The sequence below is a fragment of the Chlorocebus sabaeus genome, chromosome 8 (genome assembly GCF_047675955.1).
Source record: "Chlorocebus sabaeus isolate Y175 chromosome 8, mChlSab1.0.hap1, whole genome shotgun sequence".
NCBI lineage: Eukaryota > Metazoa > Chordata > Mammalia > Primates > Cercopithecidae > Chlorocebus > Chlorocebus sabaeus.
Window position 1 is genome coordinate 89,162,059 of NC_132911.1, and position 27,086 is coordinate 89,189,144.

Sequence of the window (27,086 nt, forward strand, 5' to 3'; positions counted from 1 at the left end):
CAATGAGAGTTTGTGTGTAACTTAGTTTTCTGATTAGCTTAGGTTTATCCCTGTTGTTTTTGTTTGTTTTTTTTTCTTTTTTTTTCTTTTGAGACGGAATCTCTGTCACCCAGGCTGGAGTGCAGTGGTGCCATCTCGGCTCACTGCAACCTCTGCTGTCCAGGTTCAAGCGATTTTCCTGCCTCAGCCTCCCAAGTAGCTGGGATTACAGGTGCCTGCCACCGCGCCTGGCTAATTTTTGTAGTTTTAGTAGAGACAGGGTTTCACCGTCTTGGTCAGGCTGGTCTTCAACTCCAGACCTCGTGATCCACCTGCTTCGGCCTCCCAAAGTGCTGGGATTACAGGCATGAGCCACCATGCCCAGCCCTCTTTTTTTTTTTTTTTTTTTTTTTTTTTAATTTTTAAAATTTTTGTAGAATTTAATACCATGCCCGGCCATGCTAGACTCTCTTCTGTTTCAAATATTATACTCATTTAATCCTCACAGCAACAATATCTTCATAGTTATCTTACAGATGAAGAATTTGAGGCTAAGTAGCTTGCCCAGGGCCACACAGCTAATAAGTGGGGTCAACCTCAGAGCCCATGTTCCTAAGCTTTATGCTGTGTTGCTGACAGGGTGAGGTTAAATATGGAGGCTGGGCACGGTGGCTCATGTCTGTAATCCCAGCACTTTGGGAGGCCGAGGCGGGTGGATCATGAGGTCAGGAGTTCGAGACCAGCCTGGCCAACATAGTGAAACCCCGTCTCTACTAAAAATATAAAAATTAGCCAGGTGTGGTGGCATGTGCCTGTAGTCCCAGCTATTCGGGAGGCTGAGGCAGGAGAATTGCTTGCACCCAGGAGGCGGAGGTTGCAGTGAGCCGAGATTGTGCCACTGCATTCCAGCTTGAACAACAGAGCAAGACTCTGTCTCAAAAACAACAACAACAAAAAAAAGGAGGTGCAAATCTCAGTAGTAGAATAGCAGATTCACACTTAATCTTTCTCCTATTTTAGGAAGTGAATACTTAAGAGAATTATTATTTATTTGTTCTTTTTTTCCTTTTTGAGACAGGGTCTCACTCTGTCACCCAGGCTAGAGTGCAGTGGTGCAGTCATGCTCACTGCAGCCTCAACCTCCTGGGTTCCAGTGATCCTCCGACTTTAGCCTCCCAAATAGCTGGGACCGCAGGCATGTACCAGCTTGTCTGGCTAATTTTTAAAATTTTTTTTGTAGAGACAGGGAGCTCCCTCTGTTACCTAGGCTGGTCTCGAACTACTGGGCTCAAGCAGTCCTCACATCTCAGCCTCCCAAAGTGCTAGGATTACAGGCATGAGCCACTGCATCGGCCAAGAGAATTTTCAAAGTATGCAATTGAAAACGTAGGCAAGCAATCTCTAGATCTGAATAATTTATAGATTTCTGAGGTTCAGCAATATTTTCCTAAATAGGCACTTTATCAAATATCTTGTTTTCATTTGAGTCATCTTCAATGATTTCTATTTGTAAGACAATAGAAATGAATTTCCTTTTTTAAAGCTTTATACAAAGTTTATTAAAAGTTTTTTTAAAAGATTTAAAGCTTATGCATTTCAGAAGTATCAAGTACAGTAGCAGTTAGTTTGGAGTGACAAGATGACCCCTGAAGATTTTTTAAGGAGAGATTTCCTTGTGGTAGGGTAGTGACTGGGAATTGAAACATGCAGCTTCTGGAGGGAGCGCTTTGTGTCTTTAAAGTTATTTATTCTTTTATATTTAATTTCCTTATTGATTTGGTAGCCCCTACAGACCCATTGAAAACACATAGTGGCCTCCTCCAGGAACTATTTCCTATTTGCTCCCACCTTAAGTAATCTCTCATTTTTCTATCTCTTACAACATTTTGTCTACTTTAGGTACTATTTCATTTTTTAAACCTCATTCTGTAAGGTGTTGGTGACAGTCCCAGAGCTTTAGACATATATGCAATTTTTTGTTACTGTTTATTATTTTTCAATAATAAGTGGAAATTAAGATCTTTCTGTTTTTTCAGGCCATTGAATACACTTTATATGAAACCTCCTGTAGACAATTGTTATTTGAATTGCTTCTTCAATGCAGTTATATAACTTCGAAACTTTTGGCTGTGCACCAAATTTAAAGTCATTTGAAATTATATAAGTCCATTTGAAAATGTTTTACCAAAAATGTATTTATGAATATGCAGTTAATGCTAAATTCCACCTTGATCATTCATTAGCTTTGTGAATCTGTTTCCAATATAACAGGGAGAACACCAAAGCTGCCATGAGCATTAAATTAGATAATGTTTCTGTAAGATTCTGTTACACAATTATCCTGTTACTGACTTATAAATGGTTCCTCTTAATTGTGGATTGAAATCAAACATTCTGCATTAACCTCTAAAGATATAAATTATCTTTAACAGTGTTTAAAATTAGGTAATAATTAGTCCAAACCTCATCATGGAATAGATCAACATAAAGTACCATGTGGCTGAGTTGAAAGCAAGTTCTTTCAGTTTTTATTTTAATTCTCATTAAAATACTCTACAGGCAGTTTTGGAGCATCACTTGGGGTGCTTCTTATCTTATTTTCAAGTGGAACTGGCTGGTTTTATATAGTACTTCTGTTGTATATTTTCTATTTTGGGATTCTGGCCTGCTTCATTGTAGTGTTAATTTCTGAATCACAGTAGCTAAACTATTGAGTGTACATGTATTGACTCTTGTGATTTTGGAAGACAGCAAATAAAGTACCTGCTTTGCGTGGAGAACCTGAAAGACAGGGTGTTTCCTCTTATTGTTTTGATATTAGCCTTTTTAATACAACATCGTGGTCCATTAGAAGAACAACCCCGAGCCAATGAGCCTCAGCGAACCCTAACTCAAAGAAAGCTACCACATAATGTCTCTCCCTTTCCAGAGTTAACACCGAGTCTTAGTGGGCTCATTTGTTCAAATGAAGGGCTGTGGCCTCATGATTATTAAAGCCGTTTTTAGCACTTACGGACTACCTGTCTCAGCTTTCCTGGTTCATTTGTCTTGAGCACCTCTTAGAAGCATTGCAAGCTTTAGTTTTATTCCACCTATAGACATTGCTTTGTTCATCTTTGGTTATATTTTTAGAACAGGATTTAATATTTGGAGGGGAGGTCTAATTCTTTCAGAGGAATATTTTTGTTTGTTTTTCTGTAAACTGAGTTAATGTGATACAATTAGATGCTTCCTTTATGGCTGTATAGGTAAAATCATATGAGAGTAAATGTAGCCTTTTAAAGTAAATGTGATTAAGACATGCATATACATATTCAACAGTTACAGTGGCAAGCATGGGATGGGAATGGTGACTTGCTTTGCTCTCCACCTACCCCTCTCTGCACCCAGACAGCTGTCCAGGCTGGAGGAAAATGGAAAATAATGCTGATAGATCTCACTTTAAATTCATGATCGCCAACTACAAAGGGGCCAGTAGTGCTGTCCAGCATTCCTTCCATGCTACCTATTGTCTTGTTTTTTTATATGAATATTTCGCACTTTCTCCTCTCCTCTCAACCATTAATAGCTCCTTTTCTTTCTCCCCCATCCCAATGCTGATGAGAGAATAAAAATCAACCAGAAGGAAATGTCTAACCTTTCTCCCTACCTGGTCTACTAATGTACCTATATCTGTACTCAGGTACTCTGCTGGACTTCAGTTATTAATATACCCTGTTATTATCTAAGGCCAATCCTCACTTATTGAATTCATATCCCGCCTTGCCTACTTATGGCCATCTCTAGCAGTTGTCCCTTCTCTCTTCTGCATTGTTAATGATTCCTCTTCCTTCTTTACCAGACCATTCCTATCAGCATACTCACATGTTGAAATAGCTCCCATCTTTAAAAGGAAAAAAATCCTCCTGGAGACCCCATAGTTCCCTAAAAATATTGCCCCATTTCTCCTTTCCTCTTGGCAGCAGAACTCTTCAAGAGTTGTCTACTCTAGCTTTCTTTCCATTCTTTCTTGAAATTTCTCCATTAAGACTTTCAGCCCCACCTCTCTGCCAAAACAGCTCTGATCAAGGTCACCCATGATCTTTCCAAAGGCAAATCACTGATCAGTTCTAACTTGCTGTGATAGCAGTACTTGACATGGTCACACTTTCTTACACTTTCTTTCCTTGGATTCCGAGACCCCACACTTTCTGCTTTTCTTCTGATTTCAGTGGCAGGTTGCTCCCTCATTTCCTAGACCTTACATTTTCCGAGAGCTGGTTCTTAACCTTCCCTTCTATGCTCACCTCCTGTATCAAACTAGTATATTCCCTCTTGTGGTGTAAAATGTCTATTTGCTGAAGACTACGGAATTTATATTTCTAGCTTGGATCTCTCCCCTAAGCCACACACTCTCATGTCCAGTGGTCTCCTTGATTTCTCCCCATGGATGTCAGAAGGTCCAAGGCCAGTTTCTTTATTTCCAGTGCCCCAAACTGGTTCCTTCTGTAGTTTACCTTATCTGTAATTGCTCTTATCAAAAACTGAAGTAATTTCTGATTCCTCTCTAGAGACCTGCTGCTTGCCGTACCTTCAAAATATATCCAGAATATTAACATTTTTCACCATCTTCATAGCTACCCCTCCATACCACTACCATCTCCTGCATGGATTATTGCCATCGCCTTCTTGTTGGTCTCCTTTCCTGTCTTTATCTCCTTTTTCCATTTTCCCTCTCATTATTCTGCCACACTGGCCTGCCTGCCTCTCCTTGAAGGAGCTAAAGACCCCACACACTTCAGAGCCTTTGTGCTTGCTGCTTCCTCTGCCCAGAATGTTCTGCCACCAAATATTCACAGGGGTCTCCTACTCCATTCAAATGTTCAAATATCACCTTGTCAGAGAGCTTTTTCCCTGAAAATCCTATTTGATATAGCACCTTCCTCTTGCCTGCATTCTCTCCAAACATAATTATTTGTATATTATTAACTTCCCTCCCTTCTTTGAGGGCAGGGACTTTGTTCTGTCACAACTATATCTTTAAGACCCAGAACCAAGCCTGGAACATTTTGGTGTTAAATGAACGGAGGAAGGTAGTGGTGATGGTGGTGGTGGTGGTGGAGATTCGTGGTATGATTCTGTTAGGTATTTAAGCCCCAAATTAGTTTTTAAAGAATTCACACACAACTTTTTCAAACACTATATAAAACAAGGTAGGTCTGTATACACACAAACTTTAACCAATCTTATACACAATCTTACCCACAATCCGTTTCAACCTGTATTTGATGATGAGGCAGACTAGCCAATATTTAAGTAATCACTATGCAGTAGACCTTGTGCTAAGATTATCCAGTTTAACTCCCACAATACTCCTTTCAGTATATGTTATACCATTTTATGAAAAAGGAAATGAGGCTTAGTGAGCATACGATGAGGCCAGCTGAAGATAGGAAGTGGCAGCCCTGGGATTGGATCTCAGTGTGTTTAGCTTCAGAATTTCTTAAGAATGATGGGACTGGCTGGGCACCATGGCTCACGCCTGTAATCCCAACACTTTGGGAGTTCGAGGCCGGTGGATCATCTGGGGTCAGGAGCTCAAGACCAGCCTGGCCAACATGGTGAAAGCCCATCTGTACTAAAAATACAAAAATTAACCAGGCATGGTGGTACACACCTGTAGTCCCAGCTATTTGGGAGGCTGAGGCAGGAGAATCACTTGAACCAGGGTGGTGGAGGTTGCAGGGAACCAAGATCACACCACTGCACTTCAGCCTGGGCAAGAGAGGGAGACTGTCTCAAAAAAAAAAAAAAAAAAAAAAAGAATGATGGGACTTTCTAAAATAAAAGCCTCCTGGAGATTCTTTTATATATGATCTGTACATGTTAGTCATTTATATGTTTACATACTTAAATAGTAAAGTATTTGAGAAATAATGTTTAGTTTTAGAAAATGGGCTTAAATGTTGTGATTGTTAAGCAGTAATAAATATAAATGATAAACAAGACACCTTTTTAAAACTTTGAGCTACAAGTTAAATCTCATGGCACTTTGCCTAATGACCTAGGCTAGCTCTTGTGGTCTGGTTCATACAAACATGTTCTGATACCAAAACCAGTGTGCTGTTGCTATGGCTGTAACGCTTTTGTGAGTACATAGATACCAATAACACAGAGCCATGGCTTGGAGTTCTCTGAGTTACTTCTCTAGAGAGAGGAAAGTGAGAAATGAAACCTCAGCTTCAGATTTGTACCGTTAATTTTGCAGTCGTCTATTGTTCTTCATAAAAACAGCCTCGAAGTTGAGAGTAAAAATTCTATGAAGGTAGATGAAACAAGAAGGGAATTGCTAAGTACAAGGGAAGAAAGTATCAATGAAACAAACCATGGCTAGTCCTACTGTTAATTTTCTGGTTCTCTAGAAGGGACAGTGCCAAGTTAGAGTTGGAGAACAAAGAGCCCCACCCTCCAGTTTTTCCTTCTGCCACATCCTGCTTACTCTCCTGGTCCACTGAGGCATGAATCCCCTTCCTGAGGAAGACCTGAATGATGGGACAGTAGTAACCTGGGGGTTTTGGTGGCACACACAAAAAAATGGGTTTGAGAGAACTGACATTTCTCTCTAGATCCCAAATGCCTGTACAGTGAGTATAGCTGTCAGTGGCACCTGCTCCAGGGGGAAGGCAGGTCCAGATTGCAAACACTGTGCTGAGCTAGGTTTTTACAGAATGAAGAAAGTAGTGATGCTCTCTGGGAGAGCTGTTAACCAATTATGTGAAACTAAATCCTGTTCATTTAGATACTTTAGATAATGTGCTGAAAATTGTCAGTAGAGACATAAATATTTGTAACTACCATGAATCTTAAAATGTGGCTTCACATTCAAAACAGGCTATTGTCTAATCCACTCTGAAAACTCCTTTGAGGTTCTCTTTGTTCTTCTGGGAACAAACATCAAAAATGTGAATTGGAACTAATCAGAAGAATTGTACAGTGTTGTTTAATTCATAACATGATAGCATATGTTGTTTTCATTGATCTTATCTAACGTGAATGCAACTACCAAGTTTTTGTATAACAGCTGCTAGTGCAATCTTGAGCTATTGATTCTGATTTCTTGTTGATGGGCTTTGTGTTAGGATGGCATGATTCGTTCCTCTGTTTTCATTATGAGTTTAAAAATGTAGATATTGACTTTAAGGTATTATGAGTGTACGTATAGTTCAGAATTTCCAAGTGTCTTAATTACCAAAATAAATTGCTGAGATTTAATTCTTTAAAATTTAAAAAATAAGTAATGCATCTTTAGATGAGACTGTTTATGAACAGAGAAATAAGATAGGAGGTGACATGGATAGGCAATTAGTAGCTCCTCCTCAGGATTAGTCCATAAGGTGACACAAAGTATTCTTATTGTGTTCTTTTATTTTTGCAGGCTTTGTGTCATGACCTTAATTTATTTTTCTGTTCCAACATCTGCTGGCTTTTAAATGGAATACTTTCTTTGGTATTTGCAATGTTTGGGAGATGCTTTGAACATGCTCAGCTATTGTCCCCAAGCAACTGACTGGGTCAAATTTGAGATTGGACTTGCTGTGGACTTAATAATCAACCCTTTTTGGCTTTAAAACATGATTTGCCCTTTATTTCACTGTTCTCATTGTCTTTCCTAAACAGGCTGCTGATACTTTGGCTGTGAGGCAAAAAAGGAGAATTTATGATATCACCAATGTCTTAGAGGGAATTGACTTAATTGAAAAAAAGTCAAAAAACAGTATCCAGTGGAAGTAAGTTACAAACCAGCACCCTCTTCTGAAACCTTTATTTTTCTTCTCAATGCTCTGTAAAATTTGACCTTCCCAATGTTTATCTCTCTCAAATCTTCTGTTTCAGCTAGGCCCCTCAGCTGTCCCTGAACACACCTCTCTGGACCTCTTTGTCACTCCTGTGTTGGGGTGTTCCCTTGCTCTCTTGGATGTTGGATTTTCACTCTTAAAGTTCAAATCTTACTTTCTTCCTCGAGGTATTACTCATTTGGCACACATTGCATACTATCTTGTATTAACCTCTTCCTAAGTCTTTACCCATCCTTGAGAGCAAGAACTACTTTCATAGGAATTTGTACTTTGTAAATAGTAACTGATTGAAATGCATGTTGTCATTAATTGTGGCCTGGTTATACGTTTGAATGTAACAAACAATTTCTGTTCTTCTAATGTGTCCCCTTTGACTATCGTTTTTGTTTTGTTTTGTTTTGTTTTGTTTTGTTTTAGCCAAAATTCCACCAAAACATTAAAAGGTTGTAATTTATTTTACCAGCACCTCAGTTACATCCTGAGACTACTAGTTGTGACTGCTGAGCACACTCTTTTGGCACCCAGTCACCAACCAGTCTGGCCTTCCAGATGACAAAAAAACATTGTAGGGAAGATTGAGAATTTTTATAATTTGGTTGTTCTTGTCAATAATTTTCTAAGCAAGAGGTACGGTGTTTAAAATTTTTAACATTTTTAGTGCTTGATTTTAAGAGTGCAAAGACTTCTATCTTGAATATATTACTAAATAAGTCAGTTTTATTACAGTAAAAATTAAGTGATATTAACCTAGATCTGATACTGAGGATATTAATTCTCATATGTTTTTAAGAGGTGTAGGTGCTGGCTGTAATACTAAAGAAGTCATAGATAGATTAAGATATCTTAAAGCTGAAATTGAAGATCTAGAACTGAAGGAAAGAGAACTTGATCAGCAGAAATTGTGGCTACAGCAAAGCATCAAAAATGTGATGGACGATTCCATTAATAATAGATATCCTTTTAAATAAGTTATGCATATACATATAGCTTTGGAATATGTATGTATAAATTATTTCAGTCTGAAGATCATTCACTTTTAGACAGTTAAGTTTTATAAGTAAATATAACATTTTAATTTTATTATATTCTTATAATATATACTAATATTTTTTAAATGTTACATTTTTAAGTTATATAGTACCGATCCATTAGCATTATTCCTGTGGTGCACCGAGGGAGAAAAAGAGATTAATCGACTTTTGGTCTACCTATTGATAGAATGCGGTATGCTAGCCAGTGTGCTTAGGAGATCTGTGAATATTAGAAGCCATTGTTAAGTACATATGTATTTTTAAATAATTATGTTCAGTGTTCTGAAGTATAAAATTCAGCAGCTCTCAAAGTTTTGAAAACTTTTCATTTAAAGATGAGATATCATGTGCCCACAATCAATCCTTGATACTTTCTGCCTAATATGAACTCCAAAATAGTTCCTGCTGGAGAACAGGGGTCTAAGTCGTGTGTGCCTATCATATATTGGGGGAAAACATTATTGATATATCCATGTGTTTCTTACAAACCACTGTCTTCTCTTAGATATCTGTGATTCTCTTAGTTTATAAACTTACCTGTACTCATAAGGAAACTAACCACATTTTACCTTGTAGCACCTCATGAAATTTTGACTAATGTATACAATATAATTTACTTTTCACGTTTTCATGCATTTGGTGAACAAGTCCATGATTTCATTTGTTATTTCCTTTCTATGGATCAGAGCCCCTTAACAGTTGGAGAACAATGGGAGTTTTCAAGCTGTGTTCTGTGGAGCTCTGAAATTCAAAAGCCATTGATCTATTTTATCTTGGACTTTGCTGCCCTGCTTTACAAGATGCTGGCCATTCCCAATGCACCAACCATGATTATGTGTGATACATACAAAATTTTCTGTATATTACGGTATTTTGATGTCTCAATAAACCTTTCTGGCTGAGGAAAGACTGCCCATCCTGGGACTAGCCACTTCTTAAAAACAGCAAGGGCTCAGCCAGAAGCATCCCTTTGATATAAACTAACCAGTCCAGGTCCAGACCTCCTCTCTCCAGCCCATACACCCAGGTGGCAATATTCTTCTGCCTTAATCATCCCAGGGCCAGGTACCAGACAACTAGGGACTACCTGCATAGCTCAGAGCCCACCAAAATTATACAAACTAGGCCAAGTGCAGTGGCTCACGCCTGTAATCCCAGCACTTTGGGAAGCCAAGGTCAGTGGATCACCTGAGCTCAGGAGTTCCAGACCAGCCTGGCCAACAGGGTGAAACCCAGTCCCTACTAAAAGTACAAAAATTAGCTGGGCGTGGCAACGTGCACCTGTAATCCCAACTACCAGGGAGGCCATAAGAGAACTGCTTGAACTCAGGAGGCACAGGCTGCAGTGAGCCAAGATCATACTACTGCAGTTCAGCTTGGGCAACAGAGCAAACTCCATCTCAAAACACAATTATCCAAACTAGCTAATCGAAATGTCCTCCCTGCCCCGCACGTTTTTTTTTTTGTTTTTTTGTTTTTTCATGAAATAGAGGCTTGCTCTGTCGCCCAGGCTGCAGTGCAGTGACGCGATCTCGGCTCACTGCAACCTCCGCCCCCTGGGTTTAAGCAGTTCTCCTGCCTCAGCCTCTGGAGTAGCTGTGATTACAGGCGCTTGCCACCATGCCCTGCTAAGTTTTGTATTTTAGTAGAGACGGGTTTCACCATTTATAGACTTGACTTCTTTTTTCATCTGTCGATGTGTGGCAGTCCCTCTGTGCATAGGGTCAGGCTGGTCTTGAACTCCTGACCTCAAGTGATCCACCCGCCTCAGCCTCCCAAAGTGCTGGGTGATGTGAGCCACCATGACTGGCCACCCTGCATTTCTTTTCCCAAGGAAACCCCAATAAAAGCTCTGGGATAATGCTTTCCTCCCGCTCCTGTCTTCTGCCTCCTAACCACCCTGGTGTCTTAACCACGTGGCCCTGAGTAGCCTGCCTTGCCTCCCGTCACTAAGACCTGAGTATAATACTTTGCTTTTCTGAGCCTTTCCTTTCCTCTGTGTCCTCTTGTGGCTGTACCTGACCATTTAATACAAGAACAAAAATCAATAATCACAGAAAATTCCTGATGTGGAAGCTGATATGGTTGCTGAAGACCTCCTTTTCCCCATCATTCCCTTCCCCCAGAAGCCCTTGCCTCCATGAAGAATGTGCGCTGCTTTCCATCTCTCTCCTAAGGGTCCTCAAATGTCACAATCAGAATGGCTTCTTCTAAGAGCAAAGGATGGGAACTCCTTTGATTGTGATTTTCTTTACCTTGCTAGACTAGATTTCTTTTATCTGTCCATGTGTGGCAGTCCCTCTGTGCATATGGTCATTTATTTTGACCTTCAGATGTATTACCTTAATTTAAATGCCTACGGCTTGATATAAATGTTGTTCCTTAACTCCTACGACAGTACATTTTCCTATGTAACTCATGAAGACATCTGTAATTGCTTTAATGGTAAGTACCATTAGACTTTTCCTTGCATTCTTCCTCTCCTCAACCTATTTAGTGCAGAGTGATTCAGAATTCCCTGTGTCTTCATCCTGTCATCATTTTCAGAAGTTGTGGACATTGTGTCTCACTCCACCGTGCTGTGTATTGATAGGCTGCTTTTGTTTCTGTTTTCATGAGAATAGCTGCTTTTCACAGCATTCACTTCATTAGCTCCACTGGTAGGGATCAACTATATGTGGAAGGGGAAGGAGGCAGGGGCAGAGGGCAAGCTAAATCAGAGTGGTATTAAGCAACTGTCATTGTCACACAGTCACAGAGTTAGTGACCAGACTTGAACTAGAACATGGTTCTCATCAGCACTGTTTATGAAACTATATGCAGTAAGTATGCTGGTCACAAATGAAACCCAAAGAAACCATGAGGAAAGAATTAGGTGAATCTGTCTTATAACCAGGAAACCTATTCCTATGCAATTTGCTGCCCCTGTGTTTTCTCCTTAAAAATAACAGTATCATTTTAGTAATTATAGTTATTAATAAAACTAAAATGGGGGTGTGTGTTCCCAAAATTACAGCACAAGTAAAATGAAATTGTGCATATTTAAATTTGTGTCATTATCCACCTATTTGAAAAAGCCAAGTACCTCATCAAGCAGAATCTGACTTTCTACGTAAGACTACGTTGGAAATACATATGGGCCTATTGTTCTATTTTACCACTGTATTTCCTGAGTTTTTAAAGGAAGTTTGCTGAGAGTTCTGTTAATCTGCAACTCAACAGAGATTTGTTGTAGAATTTGGCTTCAAAAATAATAAATTCATTTAAGCTCAACATTTCACTGTCTCATACCTAATATCCAGTATCCTTAATCCAATGAACAGTGTTATTTAATTGAGGCTAAATGGTTTTAAGAATCTCAGACTTTACAGGAGTCTTAGTGACAGCAAAATCAACTTGAGCTGAATTTGTTAATGAGAATCATACACCTAACCCATGTATAATACTTATATACCTATTATCTCATGCTCAAAATACATCTATGCAGGAGGTTGTGTGTCCCCCATTTTATAGAATTGAAAAATAAAGCTCAAGGTCACCTAGTTTGGGATGAACCAAACATTCTGATTCCAGAGTCCACATTCTTGCCATTGTATTCCATGATCAACAGTATTTTATGTAACTTTTTATATTTATTTTTTGGATCAGGTGATACACTTTTGGCCATTCAGGCACCTTCTGGTACACAACTGGAGGTACCCATTCCAGAAATGGTATGTAGGATAACTTATATATAAGTGGGAAAAATGGATCTACTGTCTCAAGAAGGATAAATGTATTTTCTTTAGCTGAATGTGAGCTAATTGTGTAAACACTTTTGAGTTACTCAAGTTTTTATATGCAAGTATTGATACTTGAATTTGTATGTCTTTAATACCTTGGTAAAATTACAGAACTAAATCAATCATAAATGATTTTAAAGATTATTGACTATATCCTTAGTCATTTATTGGTATCATTTAGCTCAAATAAAGTCAATTTTTAAAAAGTAATCAAAATGCTTTAACAAGTGATTTTTGTTTCATACAAAAAGTAAAACTATTGTATAAAATTATCTTCAGGCTATGTGAATAAAGTGTGTATGAAACAAATGAATTTTGTGTTTAGACTTGGGTCCTATCCCTAAGATATCTATCCCTAAGTAACCAAATGATTTAACATTTTGATTAAATTATTTTAAATTTGAATTTTTTAAGTTAGAGGATGTCAAGAAATGACTAATGATATGCCCAATAATCTATAAAAATCAGTTAAAATGACCACATTGGGCTGGGCGCAGTGGCTCATGCCTGTAATCCCAGCACTTTGGGAGGCCGAGGCAGGTAGATCACTTGACGTCAGGAGTTTAAGACCAGCCTGACCAACATGGTGACACCCCATCTCTATTAAAAATACAAAATTAGCCGGGCGTGGTGGTGCACGCCTGTCATCTCAGCTACTTGGGAGGCTGAGGCAGGAGAATTGCTTCAACCTGGGAGGCAGCAGTTGCAGTGAGCCAAAATTGTACCATTGCACTCCAGCCTGGGCAACAAGAGCGAAACTCTGTCTCAAAACACCACACCACATCTACAACTGATATAAAAATTGCCACTGAGGAAAAAGTTCAATGTAAGTATCAACAATCAATTCCTTTCAATTAGGTCTTTTACAAAACATTGTCTGGCTTATTAAGTCAAAGACATTTATTGACTCTATAAATGAGTTTCATGATTTTTGTTTTCAGATTCAGATTTTTAAAAATAACCTAATTTGAAAGCAATAACCAAAAAAGGGAGTCGAAAATTATTATTACCTACCTCCTTCCCCCACCCCCTTATTCAAAAGTTTACATTTAGGCATTGGTATTACTGGAGTCTGAAGCCTCAGGATACAGATTACTTTTTTCAGCTGGAAGACTGTTATATTTATTTCTTTGTAGGAGAAATTAGTTGTCCTTTTGCTTGCAGATGGGAAAAAAAATAGTTTGATCTGTGAAGCATGTTGAAATGATCACATCTGTGGTGGCCAACTCCAGGGGATAAAGTTCCTGTATATGGAGAATACCTGGAGCACTGCTGGGCCCTGACATGTTATGTAGTCATACACATGGTAACAACGGATGGTTGCCAAAATTCTACAACAGAGTTTTTGATGATCAGTATTTGTGAAAAGCTTACTTTTCAGAAACTAGTGGTTTAGAGCCCTCAAAATTACATTCTACTCTAGGTCTCTACTTTTGTGTTTTGACTTAATGACTTTATTGTGTTATGTGAATTTAGTAAGTCCCTAATAGCTTTGCCTGCCTTATTTTACTGTCTTAAGTTAGCTACAAATGTTAATAATTATACATTTATTTATACCCAATAATTTCAAAGGGTCAGAATGGACAAAAGAAATACCAGATCAATCTAAAGAGTCATTCAGGACCTATCCATGTGCTGCTTATAAATAAAGAGTCGAGTTCATCTAAGCCCGTGGTTTTTCCTGTTCCCCCACCTGATGACCTCACACAGCCTTCCTCGCAGTCCTTGACTCCAGTGACTCCACAGAAATCCAGCATGGCAACTGAAAATCTGCCTGAGCAACATGTCTCTGAAAGAAGCCAGACTCTGCAGCAGACATCAGCTACAGAAATATCTTCAGGTGGGTTCAGAGCCTTTCTTTTGTAAGTTAGAGAGGAAGAAATATAAAAACAGGTTGGGTATCTCTTATCCAAAGTGCTTGCGAACAGAAATGTCCCAAGCACTTTCAACATTTTGGAATATTTGCATATACATAATAAGATATCTTGGGGATAGGACCCAAGTCTAAACACAATATTCATTTGTTTCATACACACCTTATTCACATAGCCTGAAGATAATTTTATACAATAGTTTACTTTGTGGATGAAACAAAGTATTGACTGTGGCTTGACTGCAACCTATCACAAGGTTGGGTGTGGAATTTTCCATTTGTGGCATATACAGATGTCAGCTTTTACCTGAAGTTTACTTGGTAAGGTTCTTTTATCTAAGTCTAGGATACATTAGTGAAATATGTTCCAACTACCTTTAAGAAAAATCAGACTAGTATAAACCATAGTGACTTATGCCTCCTGTTTCTCCATATTCTTTGTTATACTTTTTATTTGGGAAGCTTAGTTTTATAGAATTGATAAATGGTCTCAACTCCAGTTATGCAGGAAATCTTACTTTCCTCAGTTGTTTCATCTATGAAATTGTAAAAAGCTAAAACAATTCACACTGGGTATCAGGAGTAGAGAGTGCGACTCTTAATTTGGCAGTACCTTACTGATTCCAAATAAAGGGAGCATGGTAGGCAGTTTCTCAGTGACTAGGGAATGAATGGATGAATTGTGCCAATATAGATATCATCTTGCAGATAATTTACAACTATACTGTATATTATCCAAATTGTTTATTTTACCTCTAGGATGTGTCTCATTGCTAAAATGGGAGTTCACAGGTTAAAAGTGACACTAACAAGATCTAAATGGACATGGAATGTTTTTTAGCTTCTTTTTGCCCACATCTATTCCTTTCCTTCCCCTATAAATATGTCTATACTATAGGCCATTAGGATGCACAATAGAAAATGTAGTCCTGGCTGGGCACAGTGGCTCACACCTATAATCCCAGCACTTAAGGAAGCCAAGGCAGGCAGATTACCTGAGGTCAGGGGTTCGAGACCAGCCTGGCCAACATATAGTGAAGCCCTGTCTCTACTAAAAAACACAAAAATTAGCTGGGCATGGTGGTGCACACCTGTAGTCCCAGCTACTTGGAAAGCTGAGGCAGGAGAATTGCTTTAACCCAGGAGTTGGAGGTTGCAGTGAGCCAAGATCGTGCCACTGTACTCCAGTCTGGGTGACAGAGTAAAACTCCGTCTTAAAAAAAAAAAAAAAGAAAATGTAGTCCTTAAAAAGCGTACCATCTAGGATATAGAGCAGGCAAGCTTTACATGGGTTTTATGTGGGTTAGCTTAGGCACAATTAACACATTGGCTTCAACAAAGTATTTTTAAAAAGTGAGTATTCCATTTTTATGGTTTCATATTTGGAAATCCTAACTAAGGAAAGTAATTTTGGGCCAAATTAGAGCAGGCCTTGAATTTCATAGTAGTTAGGACATTTATCCAATAAACCAGTGAAGATGTGTGACCAAGGAAATAGCATAATTACCTCTAATGGTGTGCACAGAATATGATTAGGAAAGATGCTTTTAGCCCTGGGAAGCAGAATTCAGAGGCGATGGAAACTGTAGATGTTTGCAGTTATATAGCTGAGAATATTAGGGCTAAAACAAGGGCCAGGTGTGGTGGGGCTCATGCCTGTAATCCCAACACTTTGGGAGGTCGAGGCAGGTACACTGCTTGAGCCCCAGAATTTGAGACCAACCTGAGCAATACAGTGAGACCCTATCTCTTAAAAAAAAAAAAAAAATTAATTAGCTAGGCATTGTGACGTGTGCCTATGGTCCAGCTACTGGGGAGGGAGGCCAAGGTGGGAGGATTGCAAGCCTGGGAGGTCAAGGCTGCAGTGAACCATGATAGCACTTAATGTACTTCAGCCTGAGTGACAGAGCGAGACCCTGTCTCAAAATAAATAAATAAACAAAAAGGCTAAAATAGTGATTACAGTGAGATCAGGAAGAGAAATAACGAACAGATTTGACAAACACTGTAGACAAAATAACATTTGATGGGTGAGATCTGGAGATAAAGTTAACAGGAGGAATGGAAAGTGATGTTGAAGTTTTAAGGTTGAATAATTGGGAGAATTAGGAAACCAGTGACTAAAACTGAGTCAGTTTTGGTAGAACGATGATGAGTTTTTTTTTGTTTGTTTGTTTTTTGACAGGGTTTCACTTTGTCAGCCAGGCTGGAGTGCAGTGGCACATCTCAGCTCACTGCAGCCTAAACCTCCTGGGCTCAAGTGATCTTCCCACCACAGTCCCCCAAGTAGTTGGGACTATAGGCACATGCTACCAACGCTTGGCTAATTTTTAAATATTTTTTGTAAAGACAGGTTTCGCCATGTTGCCCAGGCTGGTCTGGAACTCCTGAGCTCAAGCGATCCATCCGCCTCCCTCAGCCTCCCAAAGTGCTAGAATTACAAGCATGAGCCCCCACGCCTGGCAGATGAGTCTTTTGGTCTTCGTCTTGAGTTTGGGAGTTTAAAAGTAATGCCAGGCACAGAGTAGGTGCTCATGAAAACAACTTGTCCACAAAGTACTAGTACTTTAAATAAATGTGCATTGTCAGTCAAGCTGCTGCTGTGACTACTTTTGTTTAAATATCTTTTACTGTTAACAGAAATGTAACAAAACTTTGATACTGTTTCCAGCAGGATCTATTAGTGGAGATATCATTGATGAGTTAATGTCTTCTGATGGTAAGTAGGTTAAAAATTTTACTAACTCATATATCAGTAATGCTTTTGTGGAATTTATAAGTGAAACATGATTTAAAAGAAATGAACATATATTTGCTAACTGCTTTTCTATGAAGATTCATGAAAGTTCTCCCTTAATACTTACAGTAAGTAATAGGCATCCTTCAGAATTTATTTTTCTTTACTTGCATTTTGAGGGAAAGGAATCCATATGGGGATACTTCTCACCTTCATTGAAAATAAACTGTTAGCCCTTTCCACTCCTGAAGGATTTGGCCCAAGAAGAGTAAAATAACTTGTCTAAATCAGCAAATGATCTGAACACCTGCTTTTGTAAATACCCCTACCTTGGCCATTTTCGAGCTGCCAATATGAAGTCACTGAATTAGTATTAACATTAACCACGTTGTCATCTAACCTGAAAAATTATATCAGTTAGCTACAATATGCTAATTACTTTAATAATTTCTCTCCTGTAAGTTCTTGGATCTGAGTCCTAGTTCCTAACAATATAGTAGAAACCTACGAAGTGGTAGCAGTTAAGTTAGCAAATGTTATGGTAACTAGAGATGTACTAAACATATATGTAGAAGCAGAGAACATCAGCAAACCTTGTAAGCCCAGTTCATTCTTCTGTTTGCAAAGTGGCAAACAAAGCACTTTCATTAGTGTTTTGTTGTGTGTTTTTTGTTTTAGATGGAGTCTCCCTCAGTCACCCAGGCTGCACTGCAGTGGCACGATCTCAGCTCACTGCAACCTCCACCTCCTGGGTTCAAGTGATTCTCCTATTTCAGCCTCCTGAGTAGCTGGGATGACAGGCACCTGCCACCACACCTGGCTACTTTTTATATTTTTAGTAGAGAAGGGGTTTCACCATGTTTGTTGGCCAGGCTGATCTCGAACTCCTGGCCTCAAGTGATCCACCTGCCTCAGGCTCCCAAAGTGTTGGGATTATAGGCATAAGCCACTGCACCTGGCCTCATTAGTGCCTTTTAGTCATATTATCTTAGTGGTAAGTTCAACCAATAAAAAATTTAACTTCTAGGCTGGGCACAGTGGCTCACGCCTGTAATCCCAGCACTTTGGGAGGCCAAGGCTGGCAAATCACGAGGTCAGGAGATCAAGACCATCCTGACTAACATGGTGAAACCCCATCTTTATTAAAAAATATAAAAACTTAGCTGGGCGTGTTGGCGGGTGCCTGTGGTCCCAGCTACTCAGGAGGCTGAGGCAGGAGAATGGCATGAACCCGGGAGGCAGAGTTTGCAATGAGCCAAGATTGCGTCACTGCACTCCCACCTGGGCAACAGAGCAAGACTCCGTCTAAAAAAAAAAAACAAAAAAAAAAATTATATTTCTCAATCTAATATGAATGTATGAACTGTTACTAAATGAGAATCTTTTAAAATACACATTACACAAGTCTTTAATTTGGAATGATGTATTTGAGAGTATTTTGTTAAAGATCATTAACCATATGTAGAAACCATCTTTAACAATGAATTTGTTTTTTGTTTGCAGTGTTTCCTCTCTTAAGGCTTTCTCCTACCCCAGCAGATGACTACAACTTTAATTTAGATGATAATGAAGGAGTTTGTGATCTGTTTGATGTCCAGATACTAAATTATTAGATTCCATGGAAACTTGGGACTGTTATCTACCTCTAACTGTGTAACATTTTAGACTTCTTAATAACCTAAGTATTTAAAATAATGAATGTAACACCTTTTTTAGTTCACTGATTCTGAAGTGTTCTTCCCTAATACTTTCTTTACTTCACAAAACTTCAACCATAAAAACAAAGGGCTCTGATTGCTTTAGGGGGTAAGTGATTTAATATCCACAAACCTCCCCACTCCCAAAAGTAACTATATTCTGGATTTCAACTTTTCTTCTAATTGTGAATCCTTCTGTTTTTTCTTCTTATAAGAGGAAAGTTAAAGGACACTACAGGTCATCAAAAACAAGTTGGCCAAGGGCTCATTACCTGTTTGTCTTAATATTTTTACTGCCACGAAACTGCCTGTATTTCTGTATGTCCTTCTATCCAAACAGACATTCACTGCCACTTGTAAAGTGAAGGATGTAAACGAGGATATATAACTGTTTCAGTGAACAGATTTTGTGAAGTGCCTTCTGTTTTAGCACTTTAAGTTTATCACATTTCGTTGACTTCTGACATTCCACTTTCCTAGGTTATAGGAAAGATCTGTTTATGTAGTTTGTTTTTAAAATGTGCCAATGCCTGTATATTAACAAGATTTTTAAAAATAAAATTGTATAAAACATTTAATTTATTGGTCTTTGTGGAGAATTTGATGCATCACCACTATATTACAACAGAGCCATTAATTTTGTAGCTTCATCAACATTAACTGGTTTGCTTTCATGACGCTGCTGAGGAATCTGAAAGGAGAAAGTATTATATTTAAAAATGTAGACAACAATAGCAGACTAATGACTTATATAATCTGTTATTCAATTTTTCTAGTCATATCTTTGGAAGTAGAACAATAAATCTGCATATTCAGACAATGTTTTAGAGTCTGAATATGCTATTAATACTATAGAGCCTAGTACTAGACAGCCAAGTACTAAAAGTTACACTCAACTTACAGGCTTTGAAAACTTGGAGTTTAATTTATTAGCCTCAATTTGTTAGCCATAAAAAAAAGCAAATGATTTCTGCTTACCAATTCTTTCTGCAGAGGTTCAACTGAAGGGCCTTTTGAGAAATGTGCAAGTTCCTTTTGTACATTTACAAAAGCTTTATTTACTCTGTTAACTTTTTCATCATTCATAATGTTTATCTTTTAAAAAAGAAAAAAAGCATTAATCTATGATCTCATAACTACTAAAGATAAGATATATTCAACCTTAACCTGTTAAATCTAAAATCTAAAAACTCTTACCAACAAATTAGGGATAATTCACTCAAAAATTCTTACAGTCTTATTGGGAAATTTTAGAAAAAAGGTTTTGGTTTTTAAAAAATGGAATTTATGTGGATATGCCTCACACTGATACAGAAGGCCAAAATATGTGACTGTGATATTGTGATTCATAATAAGATATACATATTTAGTCTTTGTCCTCATTTCCTGTCATACAGCTTTTTAAATCATTGTATCAAGAGGGATAAGAGTGTCTTTTGAATGCTAATGAGATGGCTGGTAGCTGGGAGTCTCTAGATAGCTTCAGGAAGAGGGCTGGTCAGATAAAAAACACAGGGTTAGAAGATTAGGACTTTGTGCTCCAGGGAGAGGAGTGGGGATAAACGTTAAGCCCATCACTAATGGCCAATGAGTTAATGAATTATGCCTACATAATGAAGCCTCCGTAAATCTACAAAAGACCTGGGTTCAAAGAGCTTCTGGATAGTTGAACACATGCGGGCTCCTAGAGAGTCGCATGCCCAGAGAGAGCAGGGAAGCTCCAGGCGCCTTCCGACATACCTTGCCCTCTGTACCTCTTCCATCTGGCTACGCATCTGTCTCCTCTGTAGTACTTTTTATAATAAACTGGTAAAAGTATTTTCCTGGGTTCTGTGAGCTGCTCTAGCAAATTAACCAAACCCAAGGAGGTGGTCAAGGGAACCCTTATTTACAGCTGGTTGGTGAGAAGCACAGGTAAAACATCTGGGGCTTGCGATTGTCACTGGAAGTTGGAGAGAGGCTTAGGACTCAACCTGTGGAATCTGATGCTATCTCCAGGTCAGCAGTGTCAGATTTGAATTAAAAGACACCTAGTTGCTGCCTGCTGAAGATTCATCTGCAGAATTGTTAGGTGTGGGGGAAATCGGCCCACAAATACAGTATTGGAAGTGTTGAGTAACTGTATGAGAGTGAGAATAAGAGAAACTGAGTTTGTTTTTTCCTGTATCCTTACAGTGACCAAAATCTTTCTAGGCTACAGTGCTGTTATCCCTCATTTATACAAGAAACCTGGATCAAATACTTTTAGTCCCTTCTAACATAATAGTGCATCTCTGAATCCTTCCTTGACCTTCTTGTCTTAATGGAAGACCCGGACGACAGCTTCCCTTGGAGTCCTCCTCTTCTGAGTATAAGAGACGTAGGGGTGGTGCTCTTGTTCTTCACTGCTGCTACCAAACAGTTTCTCCTTCAAAACCCTTACCTCCTTTGCACCTTATGCTACCTACCCATAGATCTCTCTCTTAGATCCGACCTGGTGGCATATATAAAAGTTCTAGTACCACCTGTCCAAATACAATAATCTTCCTCAAATACACCAAGCTTTTCCCTAGCTCAAGGCCTCTGCACTTGCTATTTCTCTGCCTCAAACCCACCACTCCCAATACTTCCTAGCTCTTTATCATTCTAGTCTTGGTTTCAATGTGTCAACTATGAAGACCATCCTATGTAAACTGTTATCCCCAAAACCCCCATCATCTGCTTAATTTCATTCTTAGCATTTATAAAATCATAAAACTATTCAACCAAAAAGCTTAACTCAGCTAGCTCATGCAAGTTGAAAGATGAAATGTTAGATTTCTATGGACTATTATAATTAAACTGAGTCCTGGAGAGCTGACTCCATCTACTACTGAAACTTGAAAACATTTTTTTAAAAATGTTTCTTAGAAGAGTCTAGTTAATCTTGATGAAGAAGTTTCTCAGGTATTTTGAAATATAAACAAAGAAAAGAAAGAAACCCCTTTCAAATTGTACATTTCAATAAATATTTTTTATCTTCATTTTACAGGTTTTTGTTTGAATTGCAGATGTCTTCAAAGAGATAATTACTGAGGAGAGAAAGAATGGGTGCTCACTGACATCCCATGTCTTGCCTCATTAATACATTCTTATATTTGAGTTCAGAGATAAGAACTGTTTCCCATACTATGGTTTTTAAATGAGTTCTATGCTTCAGTAAAACTATTAAATTGAAGCTTCACACATTTGTAGTTAAAATGTTTTTTTCTTTTCAACATTTGTTTCCAAGAAAGGGAGGTTATTTTTCTTCTTCTTCTTTTTTTTTTTTTTTTAGACAAATGCATGAAACCATCCTTACCTTTCCAGGAAAAACTAAGAACCTTTTAAAAAAGTAATAGTGTACAGTTGTTCAGTAGCTTACAATGACACTTCGCTTGTAAACAATAAAGTCAGAGTGCTTAACTAATACTCACCTTCTTAAGATTAGTGGTAACTGGTTTTGCTTTGTTTTTAGCCTTAAAGTTTTTTTGGCTGGCTATGTGAAATACATTCCTGGACTTCGGCCCTCTTAATTTGTTCTTGCCCATTGTCTAGAAAAGAAAACAAATTCAATTAAATTGCCCACATTTATGAACCGTAAGTCAATTTTAAGCTTTTAAAGGTACCAATTAAATCTAAGAAATTCCATCTTACTCGTATTTTTAAAGTTGGTGCATGTATTTCCATGTCTCTCACTCCTAGATTTTCTGCTCTTTGAATACAGAGTATGTATCTAATTCTTTCCTGTATCCCCAGTACTGGGCCCATAGGAGGCATCCAATTAATATCTGCTGGTTGAATTCATTAATATCATCAACACAATAACTGTTATTCTCAGCAGTATCCATCCTTCTGTTAGTCCATATACTACTGTGCTATTCTGGTTCCTATCATACTTTAGAGACTGATTCTGCCTCCTTCTTAACTTCTTTTTTATTCCTCTTTACTCTCCCCACTTTCTCACCTGTGCATCCCATCAAACTCAGTCCTTAATCCTCCACTTCCTACCTCCCTCTCTCCCTTAAATTACTTTTATGACTTCCATATTTCCTCTATGTGAATGGCCCTTGCCTTGAAATGTTGGATACTGTCTTTCCTCCGTAGCTAGAGATGTATTAAGCCAGTAGATTCTACCTTAAAACATCTCTCAGATCTGCCTTTAATTATGTATATGAGGAATAATTTTTAAAATATTAGGTTAACATGTATTGAGCTTTTATTATATGTACAAGCACACTAATGTGCTTTAACTCATTTACTCCTTACAACAACCCTTTTTAAGAAGTACTATTATCCCCATTTTAAAGATTAAAATTAAAACACTGATGCAAAGAGAAGTTAATCTGCCCAATGTCACACTGTCAATAACCAGGAGATGCCAGGACTTACAGCCAGGCAGACTAGATCAGAGCTAACGTTATGTGGTATTGCACTTCATGTATAAATATAAAAGCTATACAAAAACATGGTATAGTACTGCATAGCTCAGGACTGGGTTACTGTTGAAGTCCGTAGGTCCATTTGTTCAAACCACTGTTTGTCAAACTATGCCCATGGACCAAATCAGGCCAAGCACCTGTCCTTGTAAGTAAAGTTTAATTGGAGGCCAAGTGCAGGCACGGTGGCTCACACCTATAATCCCAGCACTTTGGGAGGCGAAGGCAGAGACCAGCCTCGCCATGGTGAAACCTTGTCTCTACTAAAAATAGAAAAATTAGCTGGGTGTGGTGGCACATGCCTGTGATCCCAGCTACTTAGGAGACTGAGGAAGGAGAATCGCTTGAATCCGGAAGGTGGAGGTTGCAGTGAGCCAAGATTGCACCACTGCACTCCAGCCTGAGTGACAGAGCAAGACTCTGTCTCAAAAAAATTAATAAAAAAGTTTAATTGGAATACAGTTATATCCATTCAATCGTGCTGCTATGGATGCTTTCCTGCTATAACTATGACCTACAAAGTCCAAAATATTTAGTGTCTGACCTTTTACAGAAAGTCTGCCAACCCCTGGCTTAAGCCATCTGCACAGTGGCTATCTGGCACCAAGCTATGCGATCGACCTTCCAATGTTAAAAACCTTCAACAGCTCTCCCAATGTATAAGGGGCGACGTGCCTTGGCTTGGCACATTACTGGCACGCTGAATCTACCCTAAATCTGCCACACATATCTCCTGCTACGTCTCTATAAACCCTGCTCTAGCCAGCCTGGTCTAACTGTTCTCTTGCACAGACATCTTGAACATTCTTCCTTTTTTTCCTTTGCTCACTCGTAGCCTTGCATCTTCCTTCAATGTAGCCTTACTACATTGTAAGTAATTAAGGAACTACTTAACTAAAACAGCAATGCTTTTGAACCCCAACAGTATTCCTCCTACTTAAAAAAGAATGCCATAGAAAATACATGGTTAATACAGAAGATGCAAAAAATAAAATACACATAATAAAACCCGTCAAATGAAGTAATCTAAATTCATTCCAGGCCGGGCGCGGTGGCTCATGTCTGTAATCCCAGCACTTTGGGAGGCCGAGGCGGGCGGATCACTTGAGGTCAGCAGTTCGAGACCAACCTGGCCAACATGATGAAACCCCGTTTCCATTAAAAAAATAAAAACTAGCCCTGCGTGGTGACGCGCGCCTGTAATCCCAGCTACTCGGGAGGCTGAGGCACGAGGAGGCGGAGGTTTCAGTGAGCCGAGATCGCGCCACTGCACACCAGCCTGGGCGACAGTGTGAGAGTCTCAAAAATAAATAAATAAATAAAAATTTTAAAAAATCATTACAATAGTAACCAAAATCCAATCATTCATCTAGTATATATTAATCAACTGCTATATGCCAGGTGTGGCAGAGAACTTATATTTCATACACAAAAAATATATATAGAACATACATAATGACAGGACATATACGGAACATACACAGACATGATAGGTATTAGATTGCACATGACACAAGGACCATGCACAGACAGCACACAAGTGGAGGAGAGGTTTACTAGAGCTGTAGACCTGAGCAAGGTTCGTGGAGAAAGTAATACACTAGTGGGGGTGTGCGAGTGGAGAGGCATTCTCTGACAACCACGTGGAAACTGATCATGAAAGACACAGCCCCAAAACTGGGACCCTCTCAGGAGATGAAAGCCCAACAAGCACCGGGGTTTCGGGCCTGCTACCCAGTACGGCTGCCTGAGGCAGAGCGCGACGGAACCGAGTCTCCAGGCCACAGCGGTACGAAACTGGCCCAATCCAACCCCGACCCCTGCAAACTTCACGCCAGCCCTCCAGAAAACTTAATTTATTAAACTCTCACCAGAAATTTAATACTTGCGTGCAGCTTCCTAAGCTCCAAGAGACACCATCTGGCACGTACGGCTACTAGGAAGTTCCGGGGAGAATGAACCAGTCACGATTCCGCTCACGAGCCGTAGCTCCGCCCGCCGAACGGAGCCCCGCCCACAGGCGGAAGTCCCGCCCATAGAACGGGTTCCCACCCACCTGGCGTAGTCCCCGCCCATAGAGCCAACTCAACGGAGCAAGGTTTACTGAAAGAGCGAAGCCCCACCCATAAAGTGAGGTTCGGAAGTCCAGTCTCATTAGCGTCCCTTGTCTTCCGCGGTATTGCAGACTTATCCTCAGCTCAAGCGAGCTTGGGGCATTATAGAGACAGCCAAGTCTCCCCTTCCTGGCGTGGGTACTTGTGCAGAAACTTCCCGAGGTGCTTCTGAGACTGCACAGTGAAGACCGCCGCACTGGAGGTCAGCGCTCCGCCGCGAACTCCCGGCTGACTCTGCCAGGCTCCCAGGAGGAGGCGCTGTGCACTTCTGGGTGGTTTCCAGGGCTCTGCTGACGTTAGAGGGAATCTTGAGGTTGGAAAAGATCTAGAGCTATAATCTCCGAAAGGAAGATTTGTAATGCACTGCCAGTTAGAAATGCTTTTCTCATTGCAGCTTCCTTGTTTCAAAAAGAAAATTTTTGGCAGCACTGCAGAGGCACAAGAAACCAGGCACAATATAAAATATACAAATAAAGCGGATACCAAGGAACTTAAAACATTCAACCCATAATGTCGTCTAGGTTTTTCTGTTTTAAGAAAATTGACTCAGTTCTTCAAAGAGAATAACCCTATTAAAGCTAACTTTTCACATGTGCCTCTATTTATTTTGTTGAGGTCATAGGAAAAGCTGGATTTCAAACAAATGTAGATGTAAGAAATAAAGAGGAGAGAAGCACGAAGGGTGGCTTTATAGTCAACAGGGACAGTTTTATTTTAAATAAACCTGAGAGTGGCGGCTGGCCAAGCTGAGTCAGAGCCACACTCTCTTACAGACTAAGAGTTTTTAAGGATTCAGGGTGGGAGAGTTTAGCAGAGGCTTGTACTGCTTCTGTGTCTCTTTGTTGTGCTTATCTGGGAGGGAGAGTTGTGTGTCTGTTCCCATACATCTTTCTGCAGCTGCAGTCATACTGGCAGCTAAAAGTCTGCTCTTAGCTTCCCTATCTTAGTGCACCTGAAGGGAAAGGAATGTGCTTATTAAGGTCTACTGTTTTATTGGGGTTTGGTAGTTACCCAAGAGACTTTCCCCCTACTTCACTCTGTGCCTGAGCTGTCTTATCTGTGTTTCACTGACTGCTCTTTGTATCTGCTTGTAGTTAGAAGAGAAGTGATTTCCTTGAAATGCACGGGGCTAGAAAGGGAGCTGGAACTTAAAAGTGGCAGTGTTTGTCCAAGATGGCGGTGCTTCTGCTCTGTCAGTAAAACTGACATTTATATGCCATTTTGTAGCTTACAAAAGATTTCAGCCTACACTATGCTCAAAATAAAGTGATAAAACCACTCCTCTTTTGCAAGTGATGATACTACTAAGGTTCAGAGTTTAAGCGTTTGCTGGCAGCCATACAAGTAACTAGTAATTGACAAAGCCAGACGGTTTTGTAAAACTAAGAATTTTTTTAAAACAATTTTTTAGAAGTTTTTGTAAATTTAGTAATTCGCAGATCCACACTAGTTAGCACTTGGTCGAGTCCTCTTTCCAACAAACCAGGCACTTGCCTACTTACAGAAAGATAAGCAATTTTTGTGATAAATCATTTAATTATGTTTATGCCCATCACACACAAAAACTTGAGGAATAGAATATACTAAGGGGAGAGGAATAAT

General features: G+C 39.3%; 2 protein-coding genes across 3 annotated transcripts in view; one reads left to right on the top strand and one right to left on the bottom strand.

The window, feature by feature from the left end:
* Nucleotides 1–19,512, top strand: part of E2F5 (E2F transcription factor 5) — a 45,591-nt gene extending 26,079 nt beyond the window's left edge. Inside the window, exons 2-8 of one of the 2 annotated variants that reach the window (XM_008000998.3) lie at nt 7,636–7,745; nt 8,605–8,766; nt 11,247–11,290; nt 12,494–12,558; nt 14,200–14,467; nt 17,172–17,219; nt 18,741–19,512. In XM_008000998.3, the coding sequence (XP_007999189.1) occupies nt 7,636–7,745; nt 8,605–8,766; nt 11,247–11,290; nt 12,494–12,558; nt 14,200–14,467; nt 17,172–17,219; nt 18,741–18,850 (807 nt within the window). In that variant the 3' untranslated portion in view covers nt 18,851–19,512. The remainder of the gene's footprint in view (nt 1–7,635; nt 7,746–8,604; nt 8,767–11,246; nt 11,291–12,493; nt 12,559–14,199; nt 14,468–17,171; nt 17,220–18,740) is intronic. The other variant, XM_008000999.3, reaches the window with a different exon arrangement.
* Nucleotides 19,496–25,369, bottom strand: RBIS (ribosomal biogenesis factor). The gene is made up of 4 exons (XM_008000996.3): nt 25,242–25,369; nt 22,369–22,485; nt 19,913–20,029; nt 19,496–19,625 (listed from the first exon to the last, which is right to left on the bottom strand). The coding sequence occupies exons 2-4, from the start codon at nt 22,480–22,482 to the stop codon at nt 19,554–19,556; spliced, it is 303 nt and encodes a 100-aa protein (XP_007999187.1). The 5' UTR covers nt 22,483–22,485; nt 25,242–25,369; the 3' UTR covers nt 19,496–19,553.
* Nucleotides 25,370–27,086: the final 1,717 nt, after the last annotated feature.

Bases quoted from the DNA above. Each gene is read 5' to 3' on its own strand.
- RBIS (XM_008000996.3), bottom strand. From the start codon at position 22,482: ATGGGCAAGAACAAATTAAGAGGGCCGAAGTCCAGGAATGTATTTCAC. The intron at 20,030-22,368 runs GTGAGTATTAGT...CTTTTTTAAAAG, and splicing joins TTACCACTAATCTTAAGAAG to ATAAACATTATGAATGATGA. The intron at 19,626-19,912 runs GTAAGCAGAAAT...TTCTCCTTTCAG, and splicing joins AACCTCTGCAGAAAGAATTG to ATTCCTCAGCAGCGTCATGA.